At 58.2% G+C, this 26,960-nt stretch overlaps 1 protein-coding gene across 2 annotated transcripts in view; it reads left to right on the plus strand.

Moving 5' to 3' along the window:
* The window catches only part of TSPAN11 (tetraspanin 11), a 59,732-nt gene extending 35,126 nt beyond the window's left edge, over positions 1–24,606 (plus strand). The window contains exons 4-8 of one of the 2 annotated variants that reach the window (XM_032874857.1): positions 13,379–13,453; positions 14,351–14,455; positions 17,311–17,469; positions 17,789–17,875; positions 18,964–19,161. In XM_032874857.1, coding sequence (XP_032730748.1) covers positions 13,379–13,453; positions 14,351–14,455; positions 17,311–17,469; positions 17,789–17,875; positions 18,964–19,128 — 591 coding nt within the window. In that variant the 3' untranslated portion in view covers positions 19,129–19,161. Of the gene's footprint in view, positions 1–13,378; positions 13,454–14,350; positions 14,456–17,310; positions 17,470–17,788; positions 17,876–18,963; positions 19,162–24,172 lie in introns of those variants that run through there. The other variant, XM_032874858.1, reaches the window with a different exon arrangement.
* The last annotated feature ends 2,354 nt before the right edge of the window (positions 24,607–26,960 follow it).

Consider the following 26,960-nt stretch of genomic DNA (forward strand, 5'->3'; position numbering starts at 1 on the left):
CAGAGCCCTGGGAAGCTACAGCCCCTGTGAGCTCAACACGAGGCCCTGTTCTTAAACACAGATGCCTCTAGCTCTGTTCTTCCTCACCCAGCCCGGCAACATACTTGCTCTCACGGTGTGCATTTGAGGGGAGGAAGCTGGCCGGCAGGGAGCTTAAGCAATTTCCCAGAGGCCATACTGCTCGTGGCAGTTGGGTTTGTCTCCTGGGCCAGAGCTCCCCTCCCCCACCCCACACCACCCTCCCCCAGCCAGCCTGCCTCCAGGGGGCATTACGTACCCTACCATGCCCATGAGCCAACTGGCCCCAGATGTGTGGAGGGAGTAAGTGCCAGACCTGAATTGTGAAGCCCAGTTGGTTAGAATTGCCAACAAGAATCCACATCCCAGGGAGGCCTGGCAGGATGGGGGGGGCAGGGGGACTGGAGGCGGAGTGGGTAACGTGGGCGGAGGGGCGCGCCGTTCTCCGTATCTGCAGATGTCAGTGCAGAGCAGCTGCTCTCAGAGACCTGGGTGGGGACAAGAGGGAGGTCTCTGCAGGGCCTAGCCAGAAGACTAGGGCAGGAGACCAGGGGTGGGGGCGGGGGCACCTAAAAGTTCCTTGCGCTTATTAGCTCATTACAGTATGACAATAACAGTGTGTGTCAGAACATAACCCATGTAGGAAGGAACTTGAGGGCCATTGGCTCCAATGCTCCATCTAGACGTTCTAGTCCGAAGACACTGGGCTGGAGAGTGTGGGTCACCCAGGCATTAATGGGGGTGCTCAGTGTTCTCGGCTTCTATGGAGCCCAGTCCAATCATAAGAGCTCTTCCGCTTGGCAGTCTTAAAGTTCAGAAGGAAAGACTAAGCGTCACTAACGGGCAGCCTTCTGCTCTGCGAGCCACGTCACGGCTCCCTCTCCCTTACTCCCATCCTGTAGCATCCATGAGCAAGGCCTGCCCGCCCTCCAAGCCCAGCCATTAAGATAACTGATGTCTCCAGCGTCCAGTCCCAGCCTGCCTGGGGGGACCACACTCTGTGCAGGGAAGATATGGGGACTTCTGGAAGGCCAGGGCCTCAGGCTTGCCTGCACGACAGTGCACCTCTACCTCTCAGCTCTCCCTTCTGAGCTTCAGAGGGTCAACAAACTAGAGGCCTTCTCATCCCCCTGGCCTCGAGGCGGGGCTGGGGGCATAGGGGCTGGTGCTAGATGCCCTCTTTCTTCTCAGCCCCACCTCAGCCCCCTGCCCGCCCCTGCCTGCTCTCACTTCCAGAACTGATCCAGCGCCTTTGGCCTCTGTGGTCCAGTGTCACTAACCAGACACATCACCGGCTTGGAAGCCAGGGCAGGGAAGAGTGCCCATGCACAGCCGCCGGCCCAGGGGTCTGGGGGCAGCAGGCTAGCAAAGAGCAACCTCTAAGCCCGGAATCTTCTCCCTTTGCTCCCCGCTGCAAAAGAACCAAAGACAGAACCATCCTGAGGACAGAAACACAGGTGAAGTGGTGGTTCTGAGTCACCCCCATCCTGGCCCCTGAGCCCCCAAATCATTGAGCCCTTTACTGTTTCCCCATGAAGGTAGCTAAGACAAGTAGGAAATTTCCAAGCCAGGCTCTCGATCCGGGCCAAGCGATGTGGGTAAGGCAGTTTGAAAGGGCTCTGCCGTTCCTGGAGGCTCCTTGCTGCTCTCATTTCTCCCCCCCTCCTCGTCTAACTTCCCTTTGAAATCTTTCCTCAGCTAAAGGCTGAAGGCAACTCCAGAGGAGGAACGCATTGAGTCTGGCTTTGCACAAAGTGGTCCCCAAAGACGAAAGGGAAAGATGAAAGACCAGCCAGCCAAGTGATGTGCGTCCAGCCAGGATCAGGCGGAGGGTGAGGCTGGACATCCAACGTTCCCCGAGAATGAGCCAGGGACAGGTGGGGCTGTCCTGCTCACATGGCATAGTGACATCCGTCCCGGTCCAAGCCCTTCCTCCTAGCATATCTGCAGCCCCTAAAGTCCCTTTCCCAAGAGGGAAGCATTCATCAGGGACAGGAAATCTGCAGAGGGGAAAGGGAATGGGATTTAAATTATTCACACCAGATCTTCTGTTTTAGCAAAAGCTGCATGTGGGACCCAGATAATTCAGGCCATCTAGGCCTAAGGCCGGTGACCAGGACAGACACCACCCTGATCGGAAGGGATATTTTTAGAGTTTTGAATACGGGCTCTGAAAACTTTTATGTCTTAAGCCAAATGAAGATGATGATAGATAGTTTGAGCTAAACTGGGTCCTCATCATGGGCTCTTTTATATTGAGGGGATGGATTAGAACAGAAGAAGTGCTAGAACCAATTTCTGATAATGAGGAGACCCCAGATTGCAACACTTCCATCCAGTATATCCAGAGCTGGTTCATCAGGGCAAGGAAGTCTAGAGTCAAGGACTGTGGTTCAAAAGCAAGTTGTAGCAGAGCTTGCCCAACTTACTCTGGGACTCGGAAAAGTCACTCGGCCAGTTCTGGCCATCTTGGGATCCCTGTCTTTTGCTGGGAGTAAGGTATGACGAGGATGAGAGCGTGTTCTAAGGAGGAAACGAGTCACCACATTATATAAAGATCATCAAATGCGGCTATAATTATCATTTACATCACCGTCACCATGACCAAGCTCCTTTGAGAAGGAACCTAAATAAATGGAGTTATTCTTAGGGCCAGTCCTCCCAGGTCCCCACAGCTTGGGCGGGACCACTTCCTTGATGGAAGCTGGTCATGGAGGAAGGATCCCACTGCCCGGGAAGGGCTGGGTGTTGACAGCATCTCCCCATTGCTCGTTTCTCAGCCTCACCTTACTTTGTCAGTGTCCATCAGCCACCCAGGCACGGTGGTCACAACCTTACCTGGTTGGTGGCACATTGACCTTTGAGTCAGCTGCCCACATGCTTCAAAAGAATGGATTCTGAGCCCCAGGCTTGGAGAGCCCCGACTCCTCTCTGTCAGAGCAAGAGAGCCTTTCCTGGCCCTGTATGGTCTGGTGCTGGGAAGGCCGGGAAATGGGCAAAATGACTCTTGTCAAGACTCCTCAGGAGGAAGTAGGATGCAGATTAACTCAAGAGTCTGCCTTGAGGCAAGAGGGCGGCTCTAGAGACCCATCCAGTCAGTCAGCCCGTACCCCACCTCTCCCAGCTGGGGCCGGCAGGGGTCCTTCAAGAGAGGCCTGTTCCGTGCCGGGCAGCCACACAGCTGCCTGATGGAATGCGGCCCCTCTTCCTCTCAAGACCTTGGCAAATCTTTCCCATCAGCCTCCTTCTCAACAGTCTTACTTAATTCGGGGGCTGTGCAGAAGGGACTGCCAGGGTGCTCAGACACGAACTCTCCACCTACCCCCTTAGCCAGAGAGAAAAAGAGACTTGCCTAAGGTCGCAGAGCCAGGAATCGGCAAAGCCTGGTCAACACCCAAGTCTTGGTCCTGGGCCTTTTCTGCTGCCCCCGGCTGGCTTTGCACACCCCCCGCCCCGCTCCTTTTGGATGCTTCCAGCACAAGGAATGGGCATTCACTTTCCATGGGATTCAGGACCTATGGTTTGCATTCCAGGTGAAAAGCAAAGCCCTTTGAGGACTGCGGGTCAGTTACCCGGCTGCCTGTCACCTGATCTAGTCAAAAGTGAAGGTCAAGCTTCAAGCTGCGGGCAGTGTGACAGGCAGCAGCTCTGTTCGTGTACCAAAGACGACGCGTTGACCTAGCTGGAGAAAGCCCTACTGGGCCGTGTGTGGGTCGATGATCATCCCATAGTGGGGGCTCTCTGTGCCCCTCTCCCTCAGAGTAGGGCTGACCGAGGAGACTCAGAGACACTGAGTGTGTGTGTGTGAGTGTGTGTGTGTGGCAGGAGGGCAGGGGATGGCTGCTAGAAATCAGCCTTTCGTATCCCAAATCCAAGAGTTTACTTAGCTTGCCATGATGCCCTCTGTCATTTGGTGGCTTCTTCTTTCCTTAGCAGATTCTGAGTTTAGCCACGGGAAAGGAAAGAGACGTGCTACAGTCCTTCTCCCCTAATGAAGCCCAGTCTGGCTTTGATGACTGGGGGTGTGAAGGGGATCTGAGCCCCACATAACCCTTCACAACTTACTTGGAAGCCTGTGGGTCCATACAGGTGTTTCGACCTTCCCGGGGACATTTCCTCCCCACTGGTGTGACAGTGTCTCTTAGGGCACGAGCTCACACCCATGAGGATGGCTGGCCACTGAGGAAAGCTGATTGTAGTAGAAACTCTCCTCATCCTGAGGCCCAAGATACATGGTCAGTGAGGCCGAGGCAGTGGCCACTGTCGGGCTCGGAGAGTTTCCTGCCCTACCAAGGGCCCTGGGTACAGACAGAATGCAGGAGCCCCCCCTTCCCATGCAGGAGGTGAAGTTTCTGATCCACACCTCATTCCCATCGTGGAGCCATGGGCCTTCCTGTGCCCCTGGGCCTGGAACAGAAGTGGTGGCTGCACAGGCGTCCAGCTGGGCTCCTCTCCTGCCGGGTCGTGGCGCCGGCTTTGGGAAAGCCGTACCTCCATATTGGCCTGCAGTGCCCCGCTCCGTCTCCCTGTACATCACACAGAGGTTTTAGAGGAGTTGACTATTGAAAAGGAAGACCCAGGAGGCAGAGAGATGGCAGCAAAAGGGCTTCATTCCTGAGGAGGCTGATTGGAGTGTGTGGCTTTACAGCTGCGGCCAGAAGCCTTAGCCGCTGGTCGGCTCTGGTTGAGACAGGCCCGCAAGCCTTTCTAAGAACTGCCCCACTAAACTCACGGCATGTTGGAGAGCAGAGAAAGTGGCATCCTGAGGACAGGCTGGCCCCAAAGTGAAGGAGGAAGGCCCACTCCCCAGACAGATAGGACAAGCAGTGAGTAAGGAGGAGAGAAGCAGGGGTGGTGGGGGTGGAGGGGTGGTGGCAAAGCCCCTACACATCACAGACTGAAGAAGCTGCAGCACAGAGATGTTTCTCCCCATCTAAGCCCCACATTTTATGCAGAAGGCCCAGAGAGGGTGAGTGATTTGCCCAGGGTCACACAGCCTCCTGTCCCAGAGGCAAGCTAGACCCAGACCCCTAGGCCAGGGCACCTTGTGTGGCATCACTCTACTCTGACTGGCACATCCCTGGGTTCTAGATCCCCTCTCTTAGGCTGCAGCAGGTGGAAACGATCACCACCTGCCTGTTTCAGCCAGTTTTCCTTGTAGGAAAGCCCATTCCCGGAATTTCCTGCTCTACTGGGCACAAGGCAGGAGAAGCAGGGAAGAGTCTAGTGAGGAACAAAAGACACCTGTGCCAAAAAGCAAAGAACCTTCTGGGGGGTTAAATTCCTGTTTCCGTCCAGTCAGAGCCTCTGACCTCTCTGAGCCTCAGGACTTCTCCTAACCTCCAGACTTGGTAGGAATTTCTCCTGCTCAGCCTTCCCTTTCCCCTGTAGCCAAACTTGCCCTAGCATTACCATCACTGGGGACCTGTCACAGGCCCCATCTGTGGTCCTGCCCTGGCCCCATGTGCAATCTCATTTGTTCTCATCTGCCCCAGAACCTGCACAGGGTCCTACGGGCTGCACCCCAACTCTCCTACAGCCTGGGAGAAGATACCAACAGGAAACGTCTGGGTCCTTCTGGGGGGACAACAGGGAGCAGCAGTTAGCCATTTCCCCCGTGCCCAGTCTGTCAGGCAGAAGCATGCCTCTGAGTTCTCTGGGCCATTGCCCCCCCCCCGCCCCACCCAGGAGCCTGGCCTCTTCCTGCCCCCCCAGGGTTGAGGGGCTGGATGGTGGGGGCTGTGAGCCCTGGGCTGGGGCCCACAGGGCTCGAGGTCACCTTCATCCTCCGAACAGTGACATCTCCTTACAGGAATGGCTTCAGGCTCTCAAGCCCACATCCTCTCTCTCCTGCACGAACAGTCTGGCAGCAGCACCTCTGAGTCCTGACTGCCTCCGGCCGGTGGTTAATAACCAGAAAATGATGTGCCCTGCGGTCATCGCCGCTGAAACAGCTGACTCCGTCGTTTCCAGCTGGGCCTTGGCTGTTTGCAGCTCCCTGACCCTAGCCTGCTGCTAGCACCCTCTCTCTCACACACGCAGCCACGCGGGGAGCCTCTGGCTCTGCCCTTCTCCCTGCAATTTAACCTCCGCAGCAGCTTGCGTCTCCTCTCCTCGTCCCTGCTGCGCCACTCTGAGAATGGGCCTCTACCCCCTCCCGCACCTGCTGGGCCGCCACGCCTCCTCAGTTTTCCAGCTGTGGCTCGGTTTCTGGGTTTCTGTCTCTGATAGTGCGGAATAGCGGAGGAGGCAGGGGACGGAAAGCTTGGGCGAAGTTCCCTTTGCGGCAGAATCAGCCCAAGGAGGAGTTCCAAAAGCCCAACTGTATAAAGTTCTTAAAACTAACTGCAGGGAGGGCCCCAGCTGGTGCCAAGCTGCCTGGACTCGTGCCCCACTCACCCCCACAAGTGTGACAATGCCCCAGAAATGGTGTCTGGGGCCCAGCTTGCCCCGATGCGGTATTAGTCCATCTCAAGAGTCAATCCCTAATTAATCACCCGAGTGTCACCATGAGAAATGTTTCCACACAGCTCCCGCCGAGCTTCTCGTTAAAGAAAGTGTTGGTTTGGTTTAGACAGTGCTGTGCTGTTCCAGCTTCGTTTTGGATCTATAGCTTTAGAAAACATCCAACTTCACTTCTAGTCCAAACGGTACCATTAAAAAATTACAGAGAAAAAAAAGGTGGAGGGTACGGAGGGACGATGAATGTTCTGGTCCCCTTCTGTGCTTAGCAGCCTGGTTCCTTCCGTGCTCGGGGTCCACTGTGGTGGAGTTTGAAGTGGCCTCGTTCCTACAGGGCGCTGGGGACAGGGGCTACAAGAACTTCCTGTAGAAGTCTCACTCCTGGTTTGTCTCAGCCCAAGCCTCAGTGGTTGCTTCTGGAAGGACTGGGGGCAGGCTCCTGAGTGCAGGGACCAGCCAGTCACAAAAATCCTAGTGTGGCTGGAGGTCAGGGAGGAGTTAGGGCGGTGTGGGTCCAGTTCACCCCAAGTTTCCCCAGGGGCTGTGAGGACCGAACAAGATACAGGTCAGAGCAGGAGGGCGAAGGAGGACCAAAGTCGCCGTAGTGCTGGGGAGCAGGACACGTGTGAGACCCAGGAGTCCGACGGAGGCTCAGAAACAAGGATGTCCACAGCAAGGTCATGGTCAGGAACTTCTGGCATGGGGGGGTGTGGGTGTTGGGGAGGCCTCACCTAAGCTGAGACTCAATGGCCGATGACATGTGACACAGATGCGGTCGGGACAGTGAGTCCCAGGCCAGGGCACGGAGAGCAGCCCAGAGGCCTGTGGCCTTGCTGGTGTGCAGGGCACTCTGTGCACTGTGCACACACGCACACACACACAGGGAGTAATGCTGGGGAGTGTCGCACAGCCCAGGAGCCCACCCGGCTCTGAGATGAAAGCCGTGGCCATGATCCTGGCCCAGGAAGGAGGGCGCTGAGCAGGCAGAAGCCACTGGTGAGGAAGCCACTGCTGAGGAAGGTGTGCACCCCTGGAACACACCTGGCCTGCCCTGCTGGGCACTGGGGGCTGCGGCTGAGGATCTCACTGTATCCACCCCAGGGGTTTCCAGTAAGCCCATCCAACCACCAATCCCTGGGTAGTGGAGACAATACAGTGAGTCAGCGTGCCATCTCCGGGTCCGGCTTCTGGGCTCAGCCATGTCCTTGCCCTGTGACCACAGACCAGCAGCTCTGTCTCCCGGTGCACGTGTCTCGGGATTCCCGGGAGGCTGACGTCGTCGGTGCTTGCCTGGCTACATGGTGAGTGCGGCTGTGCTCATCTCCGGCAGGAGGAGTGCTCATAAGCGGGCCAGGCCCTCGTTACCCCAGGGCCCCCACTCTGTGCACTCTGGGCCACTGAGGTGAGGAGGGCACTGACCCTGCCAAGGAAGGGTTCCTGGCTCTCCCTTGAGCCCTGGTGGCAGAGCTGCCTTTCCGCATCTTCCGCCGTAGAGGACGATGTCTCCTCTGCTTTTTTTTTTTCTCATACTTTAATTTTTTTATAAACATATAATGTATTATTAGCCCCAGGGGTACAGGTCTGTGAATCGTCAGGTTTACACACTTCACAGCACTCGCCATAGCACATACCCTCCCCAGTGTCCATAACCCCACCCCCCTCTCCCTACCCCCCTCTAGGCCCCCTCAGTTTGTTTTATGACATTAAGAGTCACTTATGGTTTGTCTCTCTCCCAATCCCATCTTGTTTCATTTATTCTTCTCCTACCCCCCCAAACCCCCCACGTTGCATCTCCACTTCCTCATATCAGGGAGATCATATGATAGTTGTCTTTCTCCAATTGACTTATTTCGCTAAGCATAATACCTTTTAGTTCCATCCACGTCATTGCAAATGGCAAGATTTCATTTCTTTTGATGGCTGCATAGTATTCCATTGTGTATATATACCACATCTTCTTTATCCATTCATCTGTTGATGGACATCTAGGTTCAACTTTCCATAGTTTGACTATTGTGGACATTGCTGCTATAAACATTCGGGTGCATTTGCCCCTTCGGATCACTACGTTTGTATCTTTAGGGTAAATACCCAGTAGTGCAATTGCTGGGCGCAGAGGCGCACCCTGAGCTGGGTTATTGCCTCCTGCACCTTAGGCCCATGGACCCTGCCCTGGCTTGGTTAGCTCGGGGGAGCCGGACAGCCCAGGGCCCGGTAAGTCCTGACTTACACTGAAGTGGGACACCTCCGAGTTACACACAGGGTGTCTGAGGTCTGTCCCCCCCGGGGCTGTCTTCACACTTCCTGGAGCCAGCGGCGGCCTAGCCCTCCCAGGGCTCCCATGGGGGAAGCCAGGGGACAGCCAGCTGTGACATTTCAGGAGGCACCTGGGCTAATAGCATCCCCACGACAGCCCCCAGCACCCCAGGGCCTGGGAACCGAAGCCCTGGAGGCTTTCCTGGCCCTTCCTGGAGCCAGGGAGAGCCACTTCCTGCTAGAGTCCCCTCCGAGGCAGGCACAGAGGGAGCACCTCGCGTGCTTCTGTCTGTGTTCAGTCCCAGGCCTCTCGGGAACTAGACAGCCTGCCTCAGACCTTCCTTTTCATGTCTCCCAGAGGGCAGAGGGGCACATATGCAAATCAGAAGGCTTCAGATCTGAAGTTGAATGTGTAAACCAGTTTCTCAGTCTTGGCACCTGTGACACTCTAGTCCAGATCGTTCTTTGCCACAGGGCCTGTCCTGTGTGCTGGGGAATGTTTGCCAGAATCCTTGGCCTCTCCCCGCAAGATGCCTGGAGGCCTCCTTTCCCCAGGTGTGACAATAAAAAAATGTCTGCATACATTGCCATATTGTCCCCTGGGGGCAAAATCGTGCCCCCTTGAGAACCACCGGTACCAATTAAACTACAGTAACAATTCCGTGCCCCCCACGGATCAGAAGATGGCCAAGCTCCTGCCCCCCAGCATGGGGCTGGCATGTGATGGCCTGTCCCCTCGGCCCCACACCATGCTTGGTAAGAAGGGCACCCACAGATCTTGATCTGGTGATGTTTACCGAGCGTGCGTCTAGACCTAACCCCGTTCCGGGCACTGGGAAAGACCCAAAAGCACCAGAAGCCCACAGGCGTTCTAGGGAGATGGAGCCATAACACCTGAAGCGAGGGAGACCTCCACAGAGTAGTAGGCAAGGTCGCGTCCCCCACCCCGCCCATGAGGAACAGGGTGGCAGGCCGAGGGCTGATGCAGGGACGGGCCAAAGTCTAGCTGGGGAGAAGGAGCCACGCAGAATGTTGTGTCGAAGGGGGAGCAGATGAAACACCCTGTGGGCTGGGGGCCAGCACCCACTGTGGACTAGGGAGGGCTCAGGGGAGGCCACGGCCGAGCTGGGTGATGAAGGACAGGCAGGCCCTGGAATTCCAGGCAGGGGGACACTGCGGGCAAACACCCGGAAGCCGGACGGCTCGGCCCGTGTTTAGAAAACCGTGTGCAGGAACAGCAGTGCTTTGCAGATTTGCGGCCGGCTAGCCTGTGCCGGAGACATGCTGGGGTGATGCAGCACACTGAGGGGGTCAGGGAGGCTTGGTAACAGTGGAAGGTGAAGTGGCAAAGGCAAGGCATTTGTCACAGCTCGTGGCCTCGCGTGGCAAACCACCACTAGCCTGGCCGCACTCCCCAGGGCTCCAGCCCGCCAGCTCCAGAGGCAGAGCCGCCAGGACCCTCCATGCAGGAGGATCCCATCAAGCATGAACCTTCGCCTGCTTCCTGGGAGCCGTGATTCATGGCCTCCCCCTCGTAGGTGAGTCACGCACCTGCAGCTCTCCCGCCACCGAAGCCACTGCCTGGGGCCCGTGCCCATGCCTGCCAGCCACCCAGCCTGTCCTCTCCCTGGCAGCCCGCTGTCGGCCCCCCAAAACCCCAAGGGCGTCTGAGCAGCTGGGGCTCCTGGGCGAGAGGGAGCCCTGTCCCCACTCCTGACAACTCCGTCCGGTGGGGTAGCCCGTGTGATGCCTCCCAAGAGGTTTGAGGGGCTGGCATGTACTAGCGCAGGCTGCCGTGACGTCAGGGATGTGGTTCAGGTCTCTCCCTTCCCGTCACCCCCTTCCCAGCGCAGCGTCAGCACCAGCAGTGGCAGTGACTTCCCCGGGGAGTGGCATGCCACTGCCGAGTCTTCATGACACCATCCAGCGTGACTCTCGGCTGACAGTCCTCCGTGATCAGGGATCGTGAGCAGTGAGGGGGAGAGGAGCCTCTCCCACCCCCACAGAGGGAAGGCAGCCAGACGCCAAGATGCTGTCCTTCTTGCTCTCAGTGGCCAGCGTGGTCCTGTTCAGTTACGAGCTCCCTCGGCTCTGCCTCCCATGCCCCAGAGGGCAGCTGGGGGTGCAGCGGGGAGCCTGGGAGCCGCCGACTGGTGGTCCCTGCACGCAGGGTCCTGTGTGGCGGGAGGGGGATAGCCTCCAAGCGCTGTGCTCAGGGGGCTGTGGGGGGCAGTTTGGAGTGAGAGGAAGGGCAGCCGAGTCCGAGAGGAGCTGCCGGATGTCAGTGCCACTCTGGGCTGTCTCAGGACGGGAACAGCCTGGCCCAGGCCACTGGGCCTGCCACTGGCTGACAAGTCTGGCTCCCCTCGGGCTGTCTGTCACCCACAAGCTCTGGGAGTGGGAAGCAGGTCAGACCACCGTGAAGCTTAATTTCCTCCCTCTGGCTCCTTCCAGCTGCTCGGGGTGGACAGGACATTGAAGGGGCCGTTCCCCCCCATCCACGGGCTCGGTCCCACCGGTACGGCCACCGTGTATGGCCCTGGGTGCTGCACTGTGTGCAGGACTTGAGGAGGCCAAAATCCAACTCGTCCGACTCTCAGAGCCACGTGTTCTCTTTGGGACGCCAGACCCGTGTCTCCCAGAGCCTGCAGGTGGCAGAGCCCGGGGCCCACCAGAGCCCACTGACGTTCCACCACCGTTCTTCAGGTTTCCAGACCTCCTCAGGCAGAGAGGGCCCATCCACAGGCTTCTTGTCAGCCCCTGCCTGCTGACCTGCACAGCACCCCACACATTCCCTTGCCCCTGGCACACAGGGCCTTCAGCAGACCTCTCCCGGGGTTTGAGAAACCCCCAAGGCCCAGGAAATATGCCCTCGTGGGCCTGCATCTTCCTCCCCCATTTCTAGACCTCACCCCAGGTGCCTAGGAGATTGTAGACAGCCTTAGCCTCCATCCAGAGGCCGCACAGGGCTGATAAGGCTGCTGTGTCCTCCATACTCCACCGCACCAGCCTTCTCCACAACCTCACCTAAGGGTGGCCGGGGGTGGTGCCTGATCCTGGTGGGGTATGGACGGAGCTCGGACATGCAGGCAAGAGGCCTTTCCTGGGGTGGCACAGAGCCTGGGCATATAGGGGAGGAGGTACCAGGGACCTCCTTTTGGACTCTTGCCTTAAGGGCAGGCCTGCCACCATCATTCAGAGCCTGGAATGCTTCCCTCACCCTGGGGGGTGGGCAGTTGTGAGCCTGAGAGACCTCGGGCTCAGTAAAATGGCTGTGGGTGAGGCGTGCAGTTGACTTGACTTAACTTGGCCGTGGATGGAATGTTCTTCATGAAAAGAAATATCCTCTCCTCTCTCTGTGTTTAAGTCCTGCCCATGCCAGGCTCCATGCTGGGCTCTGGGAGATAGTCAGGCAAGGCCTCTGGGCCCGTGGACTCACATCACCCCCCAATTGGCCCAACAGCCCCTGCCCTGCCAGCTGTCTTCTCATCACGTCCCCTCCTGCCAGCATTCCTTCCCCTACTTGGAGGAGCCCTGGAGTTTCAGGGCTCCTTCAGAGGCTGTGTATGTCCTGCAATCCAGGGATCCCTGTGACCATGGCCAGGCTGACGGGTGATGCCTGGGGGAGAAGGAGGTGTCGCCAACTATTGTGCATGGGGCATGGGTCGCTGCTGGGCTGCTACAGAGGGCTCCCGTTTCAGGCAGCAGTGCTCCCCTGCTCCTCCTCTCCCCCTCCCTTTGTCCCCTCTCCCCTGCCTGGAGCCCCTCCCGTCCTCTCCTAGCCACACACATGTCTGACCTGTTGGCCCCTGCAAGAACACCCCAGGATGGAACAGTGTCCCAGAGCCTCCTGCCTCGCACAGACAGGAAAGGTCACAGCCGAAAGCACAGCCAGGAAACCAGCCCACAGGCTAGGAAGCATGCAGAGCAGCCGCAAGCCTGGACAAGGCCAGGCAGTGGTGGCGACCGGAATTTAGAACCCACTACAGGGCCATGAAGGGCCCAAACCTTTCCCCGGGCAGGTGCCTTTTGCAATTTCCTGAGCCTTGGCGGCTGCCCAGCCTCTTCTGCTCCCTCCACTTCCCTCTGCGCTCTCCAGGCTTTTCACATGCTCTCCCCTCTGCCTGGCACATGCTTCCTGCCCTCTTCACCTGGAAGCTCCTCCTTAGAGATGCCATTCAGGTGTCACCTCCTCCAGGAAGCCTTCTTTGACTGCCTTCCTCCACCCAGGACCGCCCATCTTTTCTGGGGCTTGCCCCCTTGTAATGTTTGTAACACAGCATTATAATCACTTACTTATCTGTGCCCCGCCCCCGCCAACCCATAACTTTGAGGGCTATGACTGTCTTACTTAGGATATCCAGCACGTAGTGGGTGTTTAATGAGCACTGGATGGGTGGGTGGACTAAGGAACTGACAGTAGACCAGTGGGTGAAGGGGTGAGTGGGGAACTCCATGCCAGCAGCTGGGAAAGGCAAGTCTACCCAGAGCTGTTGGGAAGAGGTGGAAGATGGTATGAGTGATGGGGTCCCTGGCGGGTCACCCCACCCCCCTCACTGCTTGGGGGAGACATTTGTCATAGGAAGAACCATCTGCCTACTGGGGCCTGATCCTTGTGACCACCTTCACTCCTTTCTCCTAGTATTTCTGCCTGTTGCTGGTGATCTTCCTGGTTGAGCTGGTGGCGGGGGTCCTGGCCCACCTGTACTACCAAAGGGTGAGTGCAAGTGTCCTGCTAGGTTCCCCATCAGCCCCACCCCCACCCCGGAGGCGACAGCATGGGGTGGGGTGAACAGGAAGGGGAGTTAGGGCAGTGACACCCCAGGGGGGTCTTGTCTCCCGGGCCCCATCAGTCCTCGGCACATCAGGTCCTCCTTCTTGTCCCACTTCCGGCAATTCTCTGCCCCATCTGGGGATGCCGATGTGTTGAGCGTGGGAGTCAGAGAGTGGGGACGCCCCACGGGAGGTGGGGTGGCCCGTCTCCCCTCCAAAGCAGAGATAGAGGACAAAACCAGCTGTCAGGCATCCAAGGACCAAGGCTGGGGCCAGGGCTGCCTGCCAGACTATGAAGACCATCCCAGGCCTCGCCTACCTGCGTCGGTCAAGGACAAAGTGGCCAGTCAGGTGCCCTCCCACCAGGTGCTGGGAGTCAGGGGTTCGAGATCATGACCGGGATGAGACAGATGACCTCACCGGTTATTTTAAGCCAGTACCCGTACAACCGATGGCTTCCCACAGGGTAACAACTGTAAATATTTTGAGTATCGCCTCATGATCAAATGAAAAAGATATTTTAAACTTTCCCCTCCCCGGGGCCCAGGATCATTGTCCTCCCACTGGCTTTGAACCGGTCCCTCCCCAGCCCACGTCGCAGCTCTGCCCATCTCCTCTCTGGCCTTAACATCAGGGCCCCAGCTTATGCACCCTCTCTCCAGGAACCCTGTGTCCCGTGCCGTCTCCTATGGACGCTCCCGTTACATTGGGACCCCTCCGCCCTCACACCGCTCAGCATGCCCGGTGCTTGGGAATGAGCTGGCCTGGCTAGGGGTGGGCCTAGGGGGCAAGACGGGCCTGAGCGATTCCGCTGATGCCGCCTTCCCTCTCCGCTCTCCAGCTCAGTGACGAACTAAAGCAGCACCTGGCCCGGACTCTGGCCGAGAACTACAGGCAGCCCGGATCCGCGGACATTACAATGTCCGTAGACCGTCTCCAGCAGGACGTAAGCACCCGCCCCACCAGCTTAAAGGCCGTGCACACGTGGGTCCAGATCCCCACTCTGTCTCTTCCTGTCTGTGTGACCCCACGCCGGTTACTTACCTTCTCTGAGCTTTACTTGCCTCTAAGGTGCGGCCTCATAGGGCATGTTGGGCGTTCAGTAAGATCACATCTGCAAAAGTCTGTACCGCCATGAAAAGTGTGTACTGAACCCACACTCTGTCCTGCCCCCTCCTGTGCCCGGCCCCCCACCATAGCCCCCTGGCCCCACAGCCACCCTTCACTGCTTCCTCCAAGCCCCACCCCTGCTGCCTTTCCCTGCTGGGCCCCTGTGGGTAGCCAGCTAGCTGTGCGAGGGGAAGGACCTTCCTCCTGGCCAGGGATCTGGGCTCCTTCCACTGCAGTGCTGCCTGCTTCCTCCTCTGGGAACAGAGCCAAGGTCCCTCAGGTGGGATCTGTAACACGCAGTCCGGCCGCTGTAAGAGCTTCCCAGTGGTGAGCCGCGGGACAGAAAGGGGGTCTTTCCAAGAAGAGACTCAGCAGATCCCTCCAGAGAGGCCCGGGGTCCTGCCAGGGATAGAGCAGGGGCAGATGGAGCTCACACCTTCTCTGGGCTGTAGGGTGGCCGCTAGCCATGTGTAGCCGTGCACATTTAAATTTAATATAAACATCACCTCCTTAGTCACTAGCCACACTCCTGTGCCCAATAGCCTTTACATGGTTAGTGGCACCAAATTGGGCAGCACAGTAAAAGTAAAAGTAAAAGGCATTTCCATCATTGTAGAAGGTTCTGTGGGACAGTGTGGCTCCAGGATCCTGATGGTTTGGGGTCTGCGAATTTGAGGAAACTCCACCTGCCCGCTCTGGTCCCCCTTCTCCCTGCCAACCCACCCCTAGCCTTAGCCTGCCACCTCTGTAACTACACACCCCTCCCTGGGCCTGAGGCCTAGGTCTTTTTGCCAGGAATACCAGGGAAGTCGTCAGAGCCGAGGTTAGTGGGGCTCAGAGCGCTAGGGGATCTCAGTTCAATGGGAGAGGCGCCTGCCTCATCTCCCCAAGGCTGGCTTAGCTCCCAGTAGGCTCTGCACAGAGGTGTCTCTTGGGCTCTGCTCTAGTGGCTAAGGGCCCCCGTGTACACACAGGTACACCCACACCCACACCCACGTGCTCAGCCCACGCACACCCTGCTGGTCAGCCCTGTCCGAAGTTCAGTCTGCACTTGTGGGGCCCCCCTCATGAGAAACTAAGCCTGAATCCCTGCCCTCACGGCCTTCTGTCCGGAGACCCGCACACAGCAGGCACAGACAGCCAGCGCTAGGCTGGGAGGCCCCTCAGAGTGGAGGGAAGAGCTGGGGAGGCCAACTGGGGGGACCAGGAAGGAGGGCCTGGGTTTGCCTCTGTGGGGAGGACAGGAAGGACAGTCAGAGAGCGGAGAACAGCATGAGGAAGGGCACCGCTGGGAGCCAGCGTCTGTCACCACCAAGGGCCTCCATGGGCACCAGAACATGTGGCTCTCGCCCCACACGTGCCAGCCACAGCCAGAACCAGGGGGCATGAGGGAACTTGGGCACTGGCCTGCAGCCTAGGCCTGAGGAAACAGCCCCGAGAAGGCGGTGGCTTGAGGCCAGGGCCAGCATCTGGGCTGTGGGCTGCGCCCCGCTATGTCCCACGGCGCCCACACACCTGTATTCAGGAAAGGAGCATCACGAGAGGGAGTCTTTTCCTGGCGGCTCAGCCCTGCAGGGCTCCCTTCTCTGGGCTTCCCAGAACCACCTCTCCTGGCCCTCACACAACCCGGTGTGGGGATACATCGTTAGCCCCGTTGACAGGTGACAAAACGGAAGTCCAGAGAGGCTGAGTCACCTGTGCAGGGGACACGCAGAAGTATAATCCCACATGACTTCTGGCACACTCCCTGCCGTTCCCAGCTCCGTGTGCCCTTCCGTCCTGCCTGACTCCTGGGAGCTCCTCCTCTTCCTTGTGCCCTTCTGGGCCCATGAACCAAGCCGCTCACCCCTCCTCCTCGGAGCTACTCAGCAGCCCCATTTCCTTGGGTCTCTCCTAGTAAGCCACCGAGACATGTCAGAAAGCCGGGAACCACATGGCTCATGTGAGCCCCAGCTAGCCTCATTCCTGGCACACAGTAGGTGCCTAGCACATGCTTGGTAACTAAGGGTGCCTCTCACCCTGCCTGCTGCCCACACACCAGAGATGGCCTCAAAACAGCTGGCTCTGTGGCTCACGTGGGGACTTGGGGTCTCCGCTCCTCCTCTCAGAAGGGCAAGAGAGAAGCAATGTCCTGTGTGTCACCGGAGTCCAGGAGGGCACTTTCCTGTTCTGGAGCCCCCCGGCCAGCACTGACCTGCCCGCTTTGGGGCTCTGGGACCCTCTGTGTCCTTGCAGATCTGAGGGTTCTGAGGCTTCAGGGTTTCAGTGAGGGTCCAGGAGCCTCTAGCGAGGCTGGGTACCTGCCCCCTGGGTGACTCCCGCCACTGTATGGTCTTGGCCCTGCCCTGGGCTCTGCCCAGGAATATACAGCCCCACTCTCTCAGGGACCCACCTGCTTCTACTTCCCACTCATCTTCTCACAGACCCTCCCTGCCCTCAGGACCCCCAGCATCATCTCCTTATAGGACTTGGGTGGTCAGAAGTGGTCTCTCAGCTGGCTTCTGTACCTGCAGGGACAGAAGGGCCCCAAAGAGACTAGCTCCTTGCTCAAAATAGGCACAGGAAAACTCACAGGGAGAACAAAGAGGGGTTGGGTTAATATCCAAATAATGCGTCCTGCGGCCCCGCCATGGAGGGGCCGGAGGGGCCCCATGTGCGCTCTTTGCCCCCAGCCTCTGTCTCTGCCTCCAGTTCAAGTGCTGTGGGAGTAACAGCTCTGCCGACTGGCAGCACAGCACCTACATCCTGTCTCAGGAGGCCGAGGGCCGCCAGGTGCCGGACAGCTGCTGCAAGACAGTGGTGACACGCTGTGGCCAGCGGGCCCATCCCTCCAACATCTACAAGGTGGAGGTAAGCGCCCAAGGTCCCAGCCATCCAGGAGCCCCCCCCCCCAACCCGCAAGGGACAGGGACACGGGGACCGGGGGCACAGGACACACTTACACACTGGCCTTGAGGCAAGAAGAGGCCCTAAACGGTCTGCACAAAGCCCTGGGGAATTCTGAGACGTCATGGCAGGCCCCTGGGTCACCTGCAAAGCCTGTGGGCAACTCAAAGGCTGGACCAGACCATTTAAGCCTCTGGCCTGCCTTCAGCTCCCCTGCCAGCCCTCCCCTCCCCGGCCTCGCCGGCTTCCGGGCCACCCTGTGTCACCTGCCCTTACTTTACAGGGAGGCTGCATCACGAAGCTAGAACAGTTCCTGGCTGACCACCTGCTGCTCATGGGGGCAGTGGGCATCGGGGTGGCCTGTCTGCAGGTGAGTTTTGGTGGGGGTGGACCTGGGACAGGGTGTTGTCTAGAAGATCTGGGAACCCCTCTCCATTGGCGGGGATAGCAAATCACCTACCGTCTGCACACCCCTGTGCTGCCCTGCCCTCCCCTCCCCTCCCCTCCTCCTCTCCCCACCTTCCCTCAGCAGCCAAGGGTGACACACATAGTCACTCTTTTCCCCAGAAAAGATGAAGGAAAATGCCCGGGGGCCTCGGGGGCCCTCTTGAACTTGTAAGAGACCTGGGAGGAGTGTGCGTGCGTGTGGGCTCAGGTATGTGCCTGCACCGTGTGTGTGCACGTGGGCGTGTATGCACAGCCTGCTGGGGTGTGTGTGGGCCGCGGGCTGTCCGCATGCATCTCAGCCTGTGTGGGGTTGTTTGCATGGATATGTGTATAGGTGTGCTTGTGCACGTGTGTGTATGTGCATGTATGTGCACTCGTCCCTGTGTGTGTGTGCGTGCACACGCACATGTACTAATGGATGTATGCTCCCTGTGCACACCCAGGTCTCCACTCTGAGCTAGGCCTTCTGCTGTCTCAGGGCTCCATCTGGCCCCCCGCTACCCCCCAGGATGTCAGTGGTGCTCTCGCAGTGGCTCCAGTCCAGGGTCCATAGAGGGGAGTCAGGAAGGGCACCCTGGGGTGGGGCAGATACAGGGGGCAAGGGCCCAGTGGGTGCTAGAGGGAGTTCCAGGCTGCCCGGCCCTTCCCGCTCCTAGGACCACAGGCACTGACCAGGGGACGGGTGAGAGCAGTGGCTGGGGCATCAGAGGCCCGGGGCCAACCCTGCCTCTGGTCCTGTGCCCCTCAGAGCACTTACATCCCTGCCCCACCACGGCTTCCTCCACAAAATGGGGATCATGTTCCCAACACGTAAGGTCTAGATCAGAATGAGGTGATGAATGTGACCCACTCTCTGTGCCCGGCACACATGAAGCTTTCCCCGTAAGTGCACGCGGCTGTTGTCCAGCTATCTGCAGACCTCAGAGCAGTCTCAGGTACTTTCTGTCATCAGATCCCCACCACATCCTGAGACCCGCACCCGGCGAGTGTCCCCATTCTCCCATTTTACAGATCAGAAAGTTGAGACCCAGAGGAAAGACTTCCCGAGGGTGTCACATCCTGAACAGGCACCTAGGTCTCCTGGCTCTTGGTCTTTTGCTTTCCCCAGCTCCTTCCAGCACCCCCCGCACCCCGCCCCAGCAGAGAGTTCTGTGGAAAGCAAAGCCGGGGCTGTAGCAGCAGCTGGCGTGGAGAACCTGCCGTGGTGGGGCTCCTCCCAGATCACCGCGCGGCCCGGCCACGTCTGCCTGTGTGCCCGGGGGATCTAGCAGTAGCCTCGCCCTCGGGGCTCTACCCACTGGAGGGGGCACCCGGCAACCCGGGGCTGGTTATTCCATCTCTGGGCCCCAGGTCCTCTTTTGTAAAATGGGGCTAATTATCCCTAGTTTGGTGAGAGGATTAGCAATATATATGTAAATCACTTGGCTCATCGCTGAGCAGATAGCAGGTGTTCAATAAATGGTATCCATCATTATTTGATTCATTTCCACGTGGGCACATTGTCTCTCGAAAAAGCCTTCTCAGAAAGTTGTTTCCTGCCCCTCCACCCCACTGGTTCGCAGGCAGGCCGGGAACTTCCTGCGAAACTTCACTGAAGTTTCCAGAAACCTGCCGTCTGCTTCAGGTGTGTGGGACCTGTGCAGCGTGAACACTGACCAGGCCGGGGCCACATTCTCCACCCCTTTCTTCCTGACCTCTCTGGCCTTGGGAGCCTGTAGAAGCTGAGGACAGGGCCAGTGAGGCCCGGGTCAGGGAGGGATCTGCCAGTACCCCAAGCCTAAGGTCAGGGTGAAACAAGGGGGGAGGCAGATGCTGCCCAGGGGACCATCTTGTCAGGCAGGCTGCCAGCGGGCCTGCAGAGGCTTCCTCCTCACACACACACACCCATGAAACCTCGGTCCCCCTCAGCTCGCTGTCCCTCAGAAGGAGCTTCCTCTGGCCTCCCCTGTGGGCTCCACCGTTGTCCAGCCTCTCCCCTCCTTCAGGCTCCTGCTGGCGCTACGGCAGCCAAGCCTTGGTCACTGCTCCCTCTGCTGGCCGATGCTGGAACTAAGCTCCCCAAGCCCAGGTTGGCCGCCAGCCGGGAGGAAGGGCTCAGGCCTGGCCTGGGCCCAGGCTCCCAGTCCTCATGTACCAGAGCAGGCGCCAGGCACCTTCCCCACCCATGCCCCCAGCCTGGTCCTTCCAAGACCCCCAAGGCTCAGATAAGGCGGTGTCCTGCTTCCCTGGTCTCCAGGACCAGAAGAGACCTTGCTATGAAGTCAGAGGGCCTCCCCTCTTAGTATGTGACCTTGAGGAAGTCACATTCCCTCTCTGAGCCTCGGGTTCCTTTCCTATAAAACGGAGGAGGCGGACGTTTTCAAGCCTTCCATGAAGAGGCAGTCTTTCCTGATCTGCGGAAGTCTCACCTAGATGAGACATGGGGAGGAGCTGCTCGGGTTGATGCAGGGGTTGGGCTCTAAGGTTCCATGATTTTAGGTAAGGATGCCTCAGTGAGACTCATGTGCTGCAATATTCTAGAAGTTCAAAGCACGTCTTGTAAATGCTGTGAATGCCAAGCAGAAAATGTGACTGTTTGGGGTTTGGCCACGAGTGTCTTGTGGCCCCATGGTGGTGTGGACCAGACACTAATAATGGTGGTGGGCAGGAGGGACACAGGATCTCCACAGAGCCTCTGTGGCCGCAGGCTTCAACCTTGGCTGCACAAGGGGGCCACCTGGCAAGCTTTAGAACTGGCCAGGCTTCACCCCAGCACTGTCAAATCACACCATCTGGGGCTTGGCACCCAGACACCAGCATCCTGTAAAGTTCCCTGGTGGGTTCCGTGTGCAGCCAGGCTGAGAACACTGGCCCATGTGAGTGACAGGAGCCACGGGGCACCTGGAAGTCAGACGTGGGAGAGGTCAGGGGCCAGGAGAAGATGGCACCATCACTGAAGTCCTTAAGCACCCAAAGGCAGGTTCGGGGTCAGGGGGTAAGGGGACGTTCCCAGAAGGGACCAGAGGACAGACAGGAGCCATGGGTAGAATTTATAAGGAGAAAGACAGGAGAATTTGTTAACAATGGGAATTTTCTAGCAGCAGTCCCTGCTCAGCACAAAGCTGTGTCTGGCTGCAGGTGCAGCAAAGCCGGGGGTCTGGCCAGGACACTGCAGCGGGGCGCCCTGCCCTTGGTAGGTGGCTCGTCCCTCCCACGCTGCAGCCGGACATTCTGGGCATGCACCTGTTCCTTCCAGCAAGACCCTGCAGGGCCCCTCTGTCCACCCCAGGCATGGGATTCATGACTCGGGATTTTCAGACTGCAAAGGGATAACTGGGGCCCTGAGGTGCCTCCAAATCAGACTCTTCCTTCTAGAAGATGCAGTGAGCCCTGGTCTTATGGGATCAGGCTCAGACTGTCTGGGATGAGGCCTGGCTGTGGGTGTTCTTTAAAGCCCCGCAGGCGATCCCACTGTGCACCTGGGGTAGAGAACGCTAGGCCCACCCTGTTCCTATGCCTCTGAAGACACCCAGCCCCATGTTATACTCACCGGCTTACGGCCACACAGCCACCAGCTTCTCCTCTTATGGACGGACTCTGGCAGGGAAACTTCTGTCCTGAAAGGATGTAGTGGCTCAGCTCCCTTTCCTACTGCCCTGCTCACACACACACTCTGGAAGCCTCCATGCAGAGGCTGAAGGGAGAGCTGCTCTGCGCCCCGTGCCGGGCCCACAAGTGGGCAGGATGTGTCCCCTTCTCCCAGCAAGCTTTCACTCAAGGGAGGGGACACACAGAACATAGGTTGTCGCCTGCAGTCAGGGGTGCTGTGCAAGTGTGAGACTTGGTGTTTGGGGGAGCTCATAGGAGGCTATAACCTGTCATGGGCACTCAGGGAAGGCTTCCTGGGGGAAGTGATAGTTAAATCTTGAAGGAGTCTGACAAGAAGAATCAAGAGGGGGAAGAGTGGTAGCGTGAGGGAATTGGATTTGTACAGCCCTGCTGGCTGCTATGGGGGAAGAGCTTTATCCTGAGGGCTCAGGAGAGCCACTTTCTGGCCTCTCCAAGGCTCAGGGTGTGGAGGGGGAACCGTGATGTTGTTCCTATCATCCTCGTTTTTAAAGAATCTCTCCAGGGTAGGCTGTCAACCAGTGAATAGTCTGGAGGTTTTCCTATTGATAAAGGGAGTTTTGAGGCTCAGAGAGGGATATAACTGTGCCCAAGTTCCCACAGCCCCAAAGAGAAACTACCCTACTCCCACCCCGAGGTTCCAGACTGGAACATGTCACAGAGCCAGGAAAATTCACAAGACCGCCAACATTGGGGTCTGCAGATCATTAAAAGGGAAACTGAAAGATCATATTGGATTGGCTTCCTGGGACCTCCCTGGCCCTTCCTTGATGCTCTTGATAACAATCAGGTGTTGGCCCAAAAATCTCAAAAGAACCTGAAAGCACACCCCCTCCCTGTTCAAATGGCCCCATCAGGGACAAATGCTGTACCTAGGCAGGCTGCCGGGTGAGGGCGCCAGGTACCATGCAGCCCTGCTCCCACCGGCTGGGTCACGCACCACCCCCATCCAGTCCCCACCCTTCCCGCCTCCGCGCTTAACTTGTCCCACATTTTCTCTGCTCATCCTGCTGGCCACCTGAAGCCACTGGTGCTTCTCCATCAGGAAGGAGACACTGGGGCTCGCTCAGGGATCAGAGGGCATCCAGGACTCCTCTGTACGAATCAGGGTGCTTGTGTGTGTGCACGTATGTGTTGATGAGTGCATCCTTGACCCCTCTGCATGTATCCGGGGGTGGGGGTGGTGTGTGTGGATATGCACGATAAGATTCTGGCCCATACACCTTCCCCGCTCATGTGCCTTCCCTGGGAGGAAGCTCTACTCCCCTAAGCCCCTGGTACAGACCATACACCATAGAAGATGTGGCCACAAGTCTGTGCTGGGCCAACTCTTCCCATATGGCTTCCCTCTCAGCAAGAACCAGAAAGATCCAGGTAACCGCACAGATTAGCCATCAAAGCACAAGGTGGGGACAGGGAAGAGGGCGTGCCTCACGACACCTGGGTGGCCTGGCTGTGATAGACCCTGCTAAAGCTTGTGGGAGAGGAGACAACTTGGCGGGCCGCCTTCAGCTTGGGGCCCCGAGTCTAGATGTGGATCAGCACAGCTCTGAGTACCGAGTCTGAAAGCTGGAAGCTGTGCTCGCGGGGCCCCACCATCCTCCCAGGCAGGCATGGAGAGTGCGGGAGAAGGGGCAAGAAGCAGCGCTCCCCCTGAGCCCCCTGCTTAAGCCAGCCTTGCAAGGAGGATCTAGATGCCTGCGAGCACCTAGGCGGCTCCACCAGCCTCCCCTCCTCCCACTGGTCAGAGCTCCGGGCGCCCCCAGACGTGCTCTGGCAAGATCCGGTCAGCAGCAGCTGTTGGAAACATTTGGGAGCGATGGGGGCATGTTCCCCGTCTCTAGGGAAGTCCATCTTTGCCCACTTGCCACAGGAGAGTCACGGGGCTGCCCTCATGGCGCCTCCGCCCTGTGTGCAGGGAGTCAGGATCCAATGGCATCGCTGTCACAGCAAGACCACTGTCATGGGCCTCCTGGGCCTGACACAGCCCCAGCTTCTTGTCCGGCATTTTAGAGATCAGCAAATTGAGGCCCTGCAGGGGGACGGTGACTTTCCTGGACTATCCTGCTTTGGGCAGGACGCTCTCATGCCTCCTTGTTCAGCTAGTGGACGTGACGAGGGGCTGTCAGGCCAGCTTCCCGGGCTGGCGCGGGCCGCGTTGCAAGCTGACTTCCAGGGTGAGTTGGTGACAGCTCTGGATGTCCCTCAGTTTCCCCCGCGGCTTTTGTCCATCAGAGATTTGACTACGAACCTTAGTTCTGCTCTGGAGTCTGAGAGCAGCAAGACACAGACAGAATTTGTCCTAGAGAAGAACAGCTTCAGACAGCCATGAGGAGTGGAACAAAGACCCTGCAGGATCTAGTTAAATTAGACCATCTCTGGCGGCCGCAAACCCGTAGTGGACGGCAAACCCGTAGTGGACGTAGTGGACGGCTTCTTAGAAATGCAGAATCTCCCGGCCCTACCCCAGGCCTCCCGAGAGTTGGAATCTGCCCTTTGTCAAGGTCCCCATGTGGGCACCCGAGTGGGAGCACCCTGCCCCAGGGCAGTCCGGGGAGAGCAGCTTCCTGGGCTTCTGACTTCTCTCTGCCCCTCTGCTCTCTCCACCCGGCAGATCTGCGGGATGGTTCTTACCTGCTGCCTACACCAGAGGCTCCAGCTGCATTTTTACTAACCGCCAACTGCTTCCCCCTCTGACGGCCCTTCCCAAGGACAGGGGCCGAGATCCCACCCTCCAGGCCTGCGGAGTCAGCCTCAGCTTGCCCAGAAACTCCCAGAAACAGCCCCTCCGCTTTGCCAAGCCCCTTTGGACCTACCAAGTGCCCAAGACCCTGACCGCTGTGGTTCTCCCCGCCAGACCAGGGTCCCTAGGCTCCCTCCCTCCACTTCCACATGCTCACTGCCAGGATCCCCGAGCGGGGAACCCATCCATCAGTGCCCCTCCCCTCACCAGCCGTGGGGGGGTCCGTGGACTACAGGAGGGTGAGAATCAGAGCCTCTGCTCCCTCCCAGCTCCGGAAACTGGAATGAAGGTCCGAAGACTCCAGCCTCCCTGGGACTCTTTGCATTGGGCACGTGAGCTCCCACTGGTGCTGAGCACCCCTCCTCTTATCCCTGCTTGGAGTCCTTTTCTCTCCCCATTGGGAAATACTTAGGGTGGGGGCAGTTAGGGTCAGCTCTGCCCTCAGAAGACCCAGCCCTTTGATGTGCCCACCCCCATACCTTCTCACCTGTAAGGGAGTGCCCTTCCAGGGCCACTGGTTCCTTCCCGTAGTGCCCAGCAGTTAGGTGTGCAGTTAGGACCCTGGAGCTGGGGTTAGGCAGAGATAGCTGGTGGCAGAGCCAGGGAGGGGACCAAGGCAGGTAAAGTGACCACCACACGGGCACATACTGCCCCAGGACCCTGGGTACTGCCCAGAAGCCATCCCTGGGAGAAGTCCCCCAGGAGACCATGACCCTGAGCCCCAGTCCACAGTAATACGCCCCTCGGGGATCTCCTCTCTATGGCCTAATTCTCAGGAATGCCAGGTTTTTAAAATGATCTCCAGCTCTTCCTGTTGGTGGGAGTGAAAAACCCTTCTTGATTAGGCCAAATCACAGACCCGGCAAAGCTAGAGCCACAGAGAAGGAGCAGCTCTGAGTAGAGGGGTGCTCTGTCCTGAACCCCGTTTTTCCAGGGACCACAGTCCCTGGCCACATGGCCACCAATGAGCCGCCTCCAGGAGCCATTCCTCCGCTTCCCAGAGTGAATGCAGTCCCTTCCTTCATTCTCCCTTGCTTCCCTGAATCAGGCGGGGAATTTTTCAGGAAGAACTTTCTCAAATACTAAGGGAGAATGGAACAAAAGGAAAACCCTGGAAAATGGACAGTACAGATGCTGGCAGTCTTCCAAAGAACAGGTGTCAACCTGAAAGTCAGGCACGGGGACCCCCCACCTGCCCCAAGGGGGAACTGTCCCAGGTAGGTAGCTTGTAGCCAGAGAAGCTGGCACCCAGCTCCTGTATCTTCCAGGTCCCGTGCTGCCCATGCTGGGGAACCTTTCACACCCTACCATGAGACGGTGGCCCCTTGTTGCTAAGATCAAGGCCAAGAAAAGTCATACTTTGCCTCGCAACTCCTTCCAGGTCCCAGTGTGATGACCACAGCTCTTGGTAACCTGCATCAGTCCTGGGTGAAGGGCATTCTCTCTCCCAAATACAGGTCATTGCTGCCCCCAAACACAGCCCCCAGTTGGACAGAAGCTCTGTCCCCTCAGAACACGGATTACGCACACGCACAGAGGGAGGACCAGCTTCCCAGGGCGGATGACTTCCCGACCCTGGCGGTCCTCCGGGAGCTATTGGAACCCCAGCTGGCTTATCCCCTCTGCCCCCAGGACCCTGAGGTTGCTGATGCAAACTCATTAACAGGGAGACCAGCTTTCCAGAAATCCTGGACGGCACCAAGGCTGGAAGAAACAGTACAGGGGCTATGTTTGCTACCCTCCAACTCCTTGGGACTTGTGCAGGCAATTGGGAAATGACTGATCCCCAAGCTCTCCGCAGGGCTAGGAGGCAGACTGACAGGGAGGGCTGAAAGATGCATTCTTTCTTGGAGGGGCCTGTGGGAGGCGGTGATGCCCGGGGAAGGTCTGGGTCCTGTGGTACCTGAGGTCAGCGGGGCTTGTGGAGGTGGGACGGGGTGATTGGCAGACATCCTGGCCCCGGCCCCACGTGGGATTAGGTCATCTGGGCGGAGGGTGGGATTAGCTGTGATTCTACCCTGGGCACTGTCCCACCCTGACAGCAGCAGGAGGACAGAGGGTCCAAGCTGCAGAGACAGAATGACCCAGAGTTTTAGAAAACACTCCTCTGCTTATCTGTGCCCACAGCACTGAGGGAAGGCAGAGTGAGAGGGAACGGAGGCCCAGGATACAGCTGGCTCTGGCTCAGGACACGCTGAAGGCTGGAGTCCAGAGCCCAGGAGGCGCCCGCCCTACTTGAGCGGATCTGCACCCAGGACACTGCTTGGAGGCTGACGTGCTCACGAGTTCCTTGGAGGGAGAGAGAAGGGCATCACGACTGTTGAAAGCTGTTATCAGTCGTGCGTGAGCACACAGGGACCCAGAAAAGAAGCCAAGGCAGTGGCTGGAAACCACGCGGCCTGAGTACACATCCTGACCCTTCCCTCTGCCCGCGCCCTGGGGCAGCCACCCTCAGGTGGCATGGCCTGTCCCCCACTCGGGATGACCCGTCTCATTCATTTCACTCATTCATTTTCTTGGGGAGGCAGGAATGAAATTCAGCCTTTGGTGAGGGAATGAGACTTGCTTCAAAGGTCTATGAAACTTTCTTCTGCTTACATCTCCCGGGAGCCTTGCCCCACATCCGGGGCAGGGGGCGCTGAGGGGAGCAGTGCTCAGG

The sequence above is a fragment of the Lontra canadensis genome, unplaced genomic scaffold (assembly GCF_010015895.1).
Source record: "Lontra canadensis isolate GAN:19392208 unplaced genomic scaffold, GSC_riverotter_1.0 scaffold53, whole genome shotgun sequence".
Taxonomy (NCBI): Eukaryota; Metazoa; Chordata; class Mammalia; order Carnivora; family Mustelidae; genus Lontra; species Lontra canadensis.